The 11,238-nt window shown below is 39.1% G+C and overlaps 1 protein-coding gene across 1 annotated transcript; it reads right to left on the bottom strand.

Annotated features, from left to right (window-relative positions):
• Positions 1-6,855: 6,855 nt before the first annotated feature.
• Positions 6,856-8,750, bottom strand: adrb1 (adrenoceptor beta 1). Its single transcript, XM_079334260.1, has one exon. The coding sequence runs from the start codon at positions 8,490-8,492 to the stop codon at positions 7,299-7,301; it is 1,194 nt and encodes a 397-aa protein (XP_079190386.1). The 5' UTR covers positions 8,493-8,750; the 3' UTR covers positions 6,856-7,298.
• Positions 8,751-11,238: the final 2,488 nt, after the last annotated feature.

Below are 11,238 nucleotides of genomic sequence, written 5' to 3'. Positions count from 1 at the left end.
CTAAATCAATCATCATTTATAACACTTAGCTGTTCCTCTATTCCCACGCGTGCAAATGTGCAGGCTTTTTGAAGACACCTACAGACCAACTGATATCTTGTGTCATCAAAAATAACAAAACCACTTAGCGGGAAAACAAGACGTTTGCTCTCCTTTACATTCCTGTCATGCTTGGTTGAAATTTGCCATTTTCTCTGCAGGCTCAGTGGAACACGACAGGTTCAAGTATCCAATTCAGGCCCATGATTACTGCAGCTATTTTTAGCTCTCTGATAATGGATTATCCTATCAGCTTAGATGACCACCCTTGAATTCATAAAGCATTGCCTGCAAGACACAGCAGAAAACATGAATGTGGCTCTCAAGGTGTACAGATAACACAGCTGACCTTGTCAGCCTGTTTTTTCTTATAGACCAGAAGAGAGGTGCAAACAGCTGCAACTGTAGGATAAATACATTTGAATATGAATGAAGCTATGTAATGAGAATAATTATAGTCAGCTTATTTCCTGTGTGCAGAATTTTAGCTATTTTTCTGAATATTTAGTATCCATCTTGAAAATAATGCCTCTTATGTGTGGAGCCGTCCAGAAATGATGACATGACATTATTTTAATCAGACACATCAGTAGGAAATATCACGGCCCTGTGCTGGTACCATAAAAACCCTTTATTTAGATTTTGCTTATAATTCAAGGTGATCTTTGTGATTGGCTTAAGAAACTAACTTCATATTGTTTAATGCATAGACTAGAACTCCTGTGAAAGGAATCAGGACATTGTCTTCTTTATCTTCATACTGAAGGCATACAGAGGAGAGCCTTGGGTCAGTGCTGAGTGCACAGTCAGCCAGAGAGGGCCTTGAGAGTGATGAGGGTTTTTCAACAGGTTAGTGTTTAGGTATTTACATTATGGCCCCTGTGAGGTTTCTGTCGGGTAGATTAATTAGTGTAACCAGTGGCATATAGGCTGTTTGAGTGAAAGGGGGGAAAATAATTAAATAAAATAGAGCAGCGCATGTTGTGATTAATGAAAGGCTAAGATCATTCCAACAGGAGAGACGCAAGTTATCAGAGAATCTCAAAGCCTTGAACCTAATACTTACCCCTTTCCGACAAATTTGTTATTTAAATCTTAATTTTTGAACTGAATATATTAAATGAAACGTCCACAATTAATATCAGAGAATGAATTGTCCTGCTTTTACAACAGAATGAAAGACTTTCCTGCGTTTTTAGCTTAACTCACAAACCTTACATAACAACTAAAGACAAAACATATGGTATAATTAGTCAAAAGCAAGGGCACAATTTCACATGAGTAAGTGTATATTTTCAAGTACGGTACACTTTGAAGCCTGTACGGTTTTATTAACATACGTTCACGGCCACACATATAAATACATATAAACTGACTTCATGCCTTAAAATCTGTCTTGGAATAGCATCACTATCCCACTGAAGTCACAGTGAATCCTTGTTCCCATTGCCTTTTCCGGTTGCTTCTATTGTTGCTGAAAATGTCATGCACAGTTTCAAGTGCACGGCTGAAAGCGCACAAGTGCACACTATAAAGTGCACACTTACAGATTCATACTTTTATATTCACACTCTGTAGTGTCCCTGCAAGTGCTTAATGTAAGGTCATTTTAAAGTGAGGAAACCCAAACATTGGGAATTGTGTAGGTTATTGTAAGCTGAATATTTCTATTCATCACCCCACCGTGCACTCTGGAGCTTAGCGAAGTTATTTTTCAGTCTAGGTTCAGGAACTAAAGGTGGTCAGAATAACATCTGAGGAGACAAGGAAATATTGGGGATCTGATGAATCACTGTGATGTTTTACTTTTGTGACACATTGACCTTTACTGTGAGGGGTAAAACCCCAAATGTCAGTTGGCGGTCTTCCAAAAGGGCAATTTTCCCCTTTTAGACTCCGGTTGGCCTCTCTGAGAGCTTTGAACACTGCTAAAGCTGCATAAAGCCGCTAATCCTGTGTGTGAAGTCCACCTTCGCAATACCAATGTTTTTGTGAAGGACTATTCATTCCATCATGGTCACTGATGTTTCTTTAAAACAAAGAATTTGTTTAAATGTAAGAGGCTTTTAGAAGGATTTGAGAGTGCACAAAGGCTAAACTACAAACATCTGTACTTTAAAATGCTTCCATGTGGAAGAATAGTGGTCAGATGATCTCTTAAAGTTGAGTGAAAGACAGAAATCCTTTGATCAAGAAATGTACAATCATATCCCACCACGTTGACCGTCTACTGAGATAACATTGCCTTACTCTTTTGTCTTTACTTCTTTAAACATCGGTTAAAAAAAGAACTTTTTTACTTTAATGTGGACAATTAGAGGAAGAGATCAGTTTTAGATCGGTCCATTCATCACAAGGAAGCCCATTAGATTGGCCTAGCACAAAGACTGAAAACATGTACACAGCTAGCCTGGCTCTTTATAAAAAAAAAATAAAAAAAAGCATGCTATGCCTGCACCTGTCTGTGAAATAGTTTGGCACAAAACCATACAAAGTTCCTTTTTTTTTATAGTTTTTTTTCTACAGATCCTAAATTACAATCTTGAACAGCCCAATTCTCCTTCTCTGCTTGCAACTTTAGCCGAACCAGATAACTGCAGATGTTAAATTGGTTACCTAAAATCAAGTTTTTAGCCCCATCATGAGTGGGCCACTAGCTTAAACACCATGTGTTAAAACATTTGTAGTGGCTTTAAAGATATTTGTTATCTTCAACATTAAACATTTAAGTTATGATGTACAGATTTCACCACATTTAGAAGTATTCAAGCTAGCTGTATGCCCCATTTCAAGTATGTTGTGCTCAACTGGGCTAACTGAATTATCAAAAAGGAAGCAAAGGCTACTTGATAAACTGATGGGCCTATAGAAGTGGATTCAAAACTTTTAATTTGACTTCCCCAAAAAACTGCATGAGTTATTTTTATGATGATTAGCACACAAACTTCCTGATTGCAAATGCTTTCAATTGCAGCCTTGAGGAGGCTCCTGTGTCTTGTTCATATATTTGTCAATATATCCATTAACATTAGGAACACTTCAACGCTGAACATGACAGACCACAATCTCCCAGTTCTTACATGAGCAACAATCAAAGCAAGCCAAAGCAGAGCAGATGGAGGCCACTGAGTGCCCAGTTGACACGGGAATCCAAGCAAATGGACACATGAAGAGAAGCACCTGCTTCTGGCATGAAACTGCAACACTCACAGTATGAGTTAGAGTGGAAAAAATCACAGGGGAATTTACTCTTTCAGGGTTACATGGCAATTATTAGCAAATCTGGGATTTATCAGTACCATGTGCACGTTTTAGGGTCTCCTCGAGGTTATGCTTATTATTAAGGCACGATGTAAACTCGTAAATAAGATCTCAAATGTTGTTGAGCTGAGTTTTCTACTAAATGTATACTCCACGGCCTGGTGTTAGAAAATAGATCTGATATGTATGTTCGACTGTATCTATAGATACATCTCCAGTAATGTCAACAAACAAAAGATTTACCATGACCTAGTAATGCCAAATGGGATTAAAAAGAACTCTATGGACCCGTTGCATGGACTTAGCATACTAGGCAGGTTGCCATCATTAGCAATCAGCAATAATTATACCAGGTGCTGACATTTCAATTTTTTAAAGAGATTTTTTTTCCTTTCCTCTGTGTTGCTACATCCTCCCTTCAAATCTACCTCCTGTAGAAAATGACAGTATTTGCTTTTTTTTTTTTTTTTACCTCATAATGTTTTTATAATCACATTTCAGCTGGATGTGTGCAGTAATAAGCTTCTTTTTTTATCCTAGTTGTCCTTTATTTGATCCTCAGGCTTACCAAAGGTACGCAATTAGGATAATGTATTTTAAACCGACGTTTAATCAAAGGGGCTTTTGTTCTTTCTTACTCTGTTTGTACCCAAAAAAAAATGTTTAAAGGCGTTTCAACAAATGTTTTTGGAAAAGAGAAGAAGTCTAATGATCTGAGTTTTTTTTTTTTTTTGCATGATTATGGCGGTTTTGTCAGTCATTGCTCGAGTACAGATGGCAGTAGGAGTTGGCTGGCGGAGATGATAATATTCGAAGTCTGGACAGGAGGAGATACATTCCATGTTATAGAACAGAATAGAAAAGAAACGTCTTTGTCCACAAGGAGGAAAATGGTCTTTGTCTTAAGAAGAATTAAACCTCGATGACAAACTAGACAAAATGTAAGTAAATCTGGTGAATAACTGAATAAAAACTTCAACCTGTTTTTGCACAGCAAGATCTGAGAGAACATCAGACTCTCCTTCACTTCATTCTGTGTTTGATGCTTTGTTTCCTTGTTTCATTTGAGCATTTGCATCTGGATTATAAGAATTTCATGGTCAACGATTGTATCTTGAGTTGCATGTTGAATATTATAAAAAGATACATCCAAGCACACCAACTTGTTTATCTTCCATGAATTACACAATGAGATTGATATTTATCAACCAATGGGCAGCAAATTGAACGGGCGTGTCATGACACCTGTCACTCATTTACACTTTGAAGTGAATGAAAGATAAATAGATAGATAGATAGATAGATAGATAGATAGATAGATAGATAGATAGATAGATAGATAGATAGATAGATAGATACTTTATTGATCCCGAGGGAAATTCAAGCGGATGTGACAGTCATAGCCATGTGTTTATTATATTTATGGCTACAGTGCTTAGGCTATAAAAATTAAGCCCATTAAGAAATATTGCATTTTTTTCTTGTCATTATTAGGATCAGTTCCTAATTTATGTCTCATCTTTATTTTATAAGGAGGGGAGGGCTTTACCCTGTAGCCCATTTTTGTCCCTGGTTATACCATTTCCTCTTCTTTGACAAGGTGCGACCAAAATGTCTACTTGTACACGAGCAGACTGAAATAATTATTCAAAAAGTTTCTGATTAGCTTTTCCATTTGTGAGCTCACTGCTGATCCTCTCAAACAAAAACACCCTGCCAAAACAGACAAACTTAATAATGAAAAAGGCCTTTGCCAGCAGGGGGCCATCACTGATTCTTTCTGCACTGCTGTTGTTGTTTTTGTCTGAAAGCTGAGTCTCGTTCACACACATTATTTCAGCTAATCATATCGAGGCAATGTTCATCAGTCCAAACAGCTGTGCTCAGTTTCATTCAGTTTTCTCAGTCTAATTGTCATGCGCAGCTTGGCCCCTCTGGGAGAGCATCATTAGCACAACACATCATGCTAATGCATTTTAAAGACGTGCAGCTTAACTGCTAATTTATATTCCAAAGAAGAAACTCCTGTAGGACCGACTCCATAACAACAGCTGTCATCATATTTACAAAAACATGTTCTGTAGGCTTTTAGCGCGAGGTCAGTGGAAAATGGGAAAATTCTAACTTTCCATAAAGGATTGGACTTTATGATGAGACCAAATGCAGAGCTAAAAGACAAAGAAGCATGTGAGCCAATCAGGATGAAAACAAATTCAACTGGTTTGCCAATAAAGGTTAAAAACTGACAAGCAAGAAGAAGCAGCTTTAACAAATGCTTCTATGACGTGTTACTGGAAGGGCAAGTCTAAAATACAACCCTGATAATGTTAAGGTGATGTCACCGTTTCATTTGTCTTCTGTTGAACGTACACTTTAATAGAATTCTGCTTAAACTTGAGATTGTAGGTGTAGGCGGCAAGGAGTTGCATCATGGGAAATGTATGGATCCATTGGTTATCAAAATAAAAACTAATAGTATAGGATACAGCTTTTCCAGATTTTAAAATATACGTTTCTTATTCTGTCTCAGCAGAGGTAAAAGTGCAAGTTACAGTTGCTGCAGAATCCTTATATAAAGTTGAAAATAGAGAACATAAGAGTCACATTGAATCTACTTCTTGTTGTGATTTATAACCAAGTGAAAAAACAGTACTAATAGGGTGAATTGCACTTTAACACACAAATGTGCAACAAACTAATTCACTGTACAGCCCACATTCATTTAAATATGCAATGGTAATGTAACCTCAACAGTTTTAATGTTAAAATCATGTTTTCCCTGTTGGATTGAGTAAATGTTTTTAAGCTGAAACCAACAATGTTTCAGTATTTTTGTTCTACAATTGCAGATCAAACACCTCTTTCTAAGCACATGCAGCTGAAAATAGATTTAACATGTAAACGCCTACATCATATAACAGACTGTACATGTCTATGAAATCTAAGGTTAGAAAAATCAGCGTTTGTGACTCATCTCTCCACAGGGGCCAATCAGATATTCCAGCTGTTCTCAGTAGTCCCACAATCACACAGGCTTTTAACTTCACAGCAAATGACACAAATCATGTGAAGTGGTTGTTTACCTATGGTTGTATTTTCAACCCACATTATTGGTGAATGAAGTGGGCTTCATAAATATTTCTCTTCAGGGACTTAAGTTGTATATAGATGTAAATGATTGATAATAAATAAATGCCAATAAATCTCAAACAGTCTACAATTGAACTTCCTTTTATTTCACAGAAGTAGACACACCACCTGACAACAGTATGCAAAGCTGAAATGACAGAGAGGCTCAAATTCCTCACTTTTGTATTAAACTCCACTTTTTCTTAATATGTACAAATGGCGTGGGGGAAACAACCCCACGTGCACTTTCTGAACTTTAAAAAGACAGCCTGGAATAAATACATTTCTATTTACATCAATGTTTAATATAAACAAATACCTGCTTTACAAATTGCACTTGTCGATGGCCGTGAGGTAAAACGGTGAAACACATTGTGGAGCAGGACAGGATGAATGCCTCGCGCCTGTCCAAAAATTTGCAATAAATATATCCGTTTGTTACGGTGCTCCTGATAGGTCATTTTTATATCGAAAGAGTGGCCTGGGGTTCATTTTAAGGAAACCTATTTCCCTTGAATATATTATTTACGAAAGTGCAACATAAAACATCTGAGTCAATAAAATAATTAAAGGTTTAAACTACGAGATCGTACGTCCTGGTTTAAGTGCATTCACCCATTTTATTGGATTATTCCACAGAATTGTATATTTGATTTTGCAAATTGGATTGTCTCTTTTACATTCAGAGGCATGCTTAAGTTGTCCTGATTTCTTAGTGACAAATATGGCTTAAAAACGTAAAACTCCGAAATAACGGCTCGTGCGCAAACCTTTCCCAAAGTGACACCTCCAAGAGTCTACACCCGTTTATTTCTGCAACTATCTTCTGTAATCCGCCCTAAAAAAAAAAAAAAAAGTTGTGTATTCCTTCACAGCTGGGATTCAGACTGAGTCTGTTTTACGCCCCCCACCAGGCTGCTGTCACTGTTGTCCAAGACTCCGCAATCAGACCATATCCCCAGAGTCCCGGGATCCAAAGCGGTGACGAACCCGCCGGAGCACCTGGACAGGTCGCAGGAGCTGATGTGCAGCCTGCGGTCGGCCTGCCTCGGGCAGCACAGCAGCCTCTTGAACGCTTTCCTGAAGTCCGGACTCCGGCAATAAATGATAGGGTTAAACGCTGAGTTCACATACCCCAACCAGTTTAGGAACACGAAAAGGTCCTTGTCCACCACCTCTGCGTTAAACACACGCACCACGTTGACAATAAAGAAGGGCAGCCAGCACAGAGTGAACGTCCCCATGATGATGCCAAGCGTTTTGAGCGCTTTCTGCTCCCTGAGCGCAAGGATTTTTGACGGCCTCTTCCTGCACTTGGAGGTCAGTCCCGTTAAAGTGTTGTGAAACCTGCCCTCGCACTTATCGATTTTTCTTAGCTGCTTTTTCGCCTCTCTATACACGCGGGCGTAAACAAAAATCATGACCAGCAGAGGAATGTAAAAGGAAATGATGGATGAGGAGATGGCATAAGCTCTGTTGGTGACGAAGTCGCAACACTCCGGGTTCTCGTAGCAATCTGTGTCCACACTGTCCCGGGACCAGTGCATGAGGATGGGGAGAAAGGACACGAGCGCAGAAATGGCCCACACAATGCACACCACCGCTTTTGCGCGAGCTTTGGTTAACAAGCTTTGGTAGCGGAAAGGCGAGGTGATGGCCACATATCTGTCTATGGCGATGACGCACAGGGTCTCGATGCTGGCTGTGACACAGAGGACATCAACTGAAATCCAGAACTCGCAGAAAAAGGTGCCGTACTGCCACGAGCCGCGCACCTCGAGAGCGGCGCCAAACGGCACAACAAGCAGCCCCATGATGAGGTCCGCGCTCGCCAGAGACACGATGAACACATTGGTGAGCGTCTGCAGCCTCTGCGTCCTGGCTATGGCTACTATCACTAGAATATTCCCAAGAACAATGACCAGGACGATCAAACCCATAATCAGGCTCATCCCAGCCATCCATTGCTCGGACGCAGTCGCATCGGTGCCTGGTGCGTCCGATGCGCCGCTCCAGGAGCCATTCTGGAGGTTCACCTGCGAGGACGCGCCACCGTCCCCCATGACGGGCTGCTGCGCTGAGTGTAGGACCAGGTCGGGTTCATCCAGGCAAGTGCAAGGCAGCCTTTTTTCACAGACTGCAAGAGCCACGGGTCTCTCCCGATAGTTCCAACTCCAACTGGAGCTCCTCTTTCTCTGCTTCAGCCTGCGCGAGCTGCTGCACTGGCCGGGACCTCAAAGCAGGCGATGACATCAGAGCTCCTCAGGACCAATCAACGCCGCTCAGCTAAGTAATAACGATGAAGCCGATGAGGCAAACGGCACCTTGACAATTTTTTCACACTTAAACATGAACACTTTATTAAAGACGAAATACATTTTTCACATGCGTTTTTATGTATTGATTGGCAATTTGGACGCACGACTGTAAAAAAAATTAAATTAAATTAAATATGGTGTTCAAATAAAAGCATACCACATGCTTTCCACTTACTAAATGTTTTACTTTCAAAACTTTTCAAAGAATCTGTCTTGATTAAACACGTTTCTCTTATAACTTGATGTCTGATTTAAAAGAGTTTGATCATATATCTGTAATTTTGAATATTGGACGTATTGTTAGAGGCTTTTTTTATTCGTCGGAGAAAGTTAGTTAAAAAAATAGAATATATAGATCTAGATCATTATAGTGGAAAAGTGGGGGGAAAACATAATGAAATTAGGTTAATTTAATAGATGATTCAATGAAAGTGCTGTTGTTTTTATTGAACTCTTTTTCTTTGTATTTTTCTTTGTATTGTAAATGGTTGATAGTTTGTGGACATTTATCCCTCGGTTAAATTAATGGTTAACCATTCCACAGTGTGTTCAGACTTTACAGATGTAGGGGTCGCCATCTCTCGACACACCTCTGCATGTCATGAAATGGTGAGCAAAATCAATTAACCCTCTGGATGGAGTCGATTTTCAAAATGTTCACTTAATGAAGACCAAAGTGCTATAAAAATGTTATGATATTTAAACATTTGTGTTTCATGGAGTAAGTGCATGTGCAAGCTTGCCAAGATTATGTAATTATAACAATGCACCGATGTAATGTGTTTAACTACCCTCCAGTAATAATCTCTCTGAACAGATCCAGCCTCCTACCTGAATCTGTTTGTGTCTAATGCAAAAAAAAAATCTGCCAGTCTTTGGGAACATTTGAAGCCAAATATGGAAATCCAAAAACCCACCATGAACTACAGGGATTTCCCAGTTTTCATCACTTGCCATCACAAACAACAGTTGTTATTCCACTTGTCCAATTTATATTTTTATCACAAAGAATACATTCTAGAGCCATGAGGTCAGGCCAGACCACAGATCTAAAGCTGGATTACGCAAAACTTCAGAAATCAACTATTGACCCACAGCCAGAATATTCATTATGTGCAATTTTACAGAAACAAAGAGGCCAGGTCCTCTGCAAGTCATAAATCTTTTAAAAATGTTTCCTTTCATTTTCATTTCGAGCAAAAACATCACAACACCTAACATCAAAAAGCAGGTCTGTTCCCATTACGTTGAGTACAGACCTTACATCAATCCACTTGAAAAAGCACTTCAACTCTGGTAATATAAAGCAAAACAAAACAAAAAACAAGGCAGGACGAAACAATGAGCTGAACCAGACTCAGAGGTGTACATCCATCTACTGGGACTTAAAACCACAGCTTTAGACAGAGGACAATAGCTTTCAGTGCTTTAAATCCGTCAACAAACAGAAAAAGTGAACATTTAGGAAGACTGAGAAACAACTGGTGCATGGAGGTGTACACACTGACCTGATTAATTCAATAAGAAATATGTAGAAATGACAGCTGCCTAGCCCTAAATCCATTTAAAAATATATTCTGAGGGCAAGGCAAGACTTTTAAATTCAAACACAAGGAGAGTAATCTTGATTATCAGTTAAGTGGAAGCATTTCCCTTGTTTTGCCTTGTGACATGCAGTGACTCCAGAGATGGATGACACTGCCATATCCCCCCCCCCCCCCCCCCCCCCCCCCCTTATAAACCTTATGACCCCACGAAAAAAAAGAAGAAGCTCATCTCAGTGTCAACAGCAGTGTAACATGGGCTTAGACCTCAGGGAGAGTTGCCTCCATGTCAGGAGGCAGACATAATACTGCCTCTACACCAAGCTTCAGGAGGTTTTTGTGCTAATCTTGAAATACTTGTAGGAACACGATGTTGATTCTGAGCGATCAAACGGAATATAATATCAGGCTTTGTTTCACTCTGAAAGTCATAAATCTCTGTCACAAAGTTGTGTTCCAGGGTTTAATAATACAAAGAAAGTGAGAGTTTATAATTAAAAGAAAATGAATAATGTCATCTGACTGTATGTTATTGATATGTTTTTAAGCCATGCATAAGAGCACTTATCTTGCCATATCCATTCATTAGTTACGGTAGTTAGAACCACTTACTTCAGCTCACAGGGCTGCAGAGAACCATGACCAGTTCTAATTCCAAATAACTAATATTACTTAATACCAAATAGAAATGATCAATATTCCCAAAACAGATTTTTAAACTTTGATATCCTAACTCTTTACCGATGCTCTGCGGTAGTTTTCCCAACCTTCCTTATTTTGAATGCCTAACGTGCAACTTAAAAGAATCTTTGGTGGACAACAATTTAGAAAATCTGATTAAGCAGAGTGCTGACAACAAACACTGCTCCGGGGTCATATGTAAATAAAATGACTATTATGAATGAAACATTATACTTCCTGAAGGAAATGTTTGCTTTTGTAGATCA

Source organism: Symphodus melops (genome assembly GCF_947650265.1).
Source record: "Symphodus melops genome assembly, chromosome: 21".
NCBI lineage: Eukaryota > Metazoa > Chordata > Actinopteri > Labriformes > Labridae > Symphodus > Symphodus melops.
Note: the sequence above shows the minus strand (reverse complement) of the source record. Positions and strands in the feature narration are given on the sequence as shown.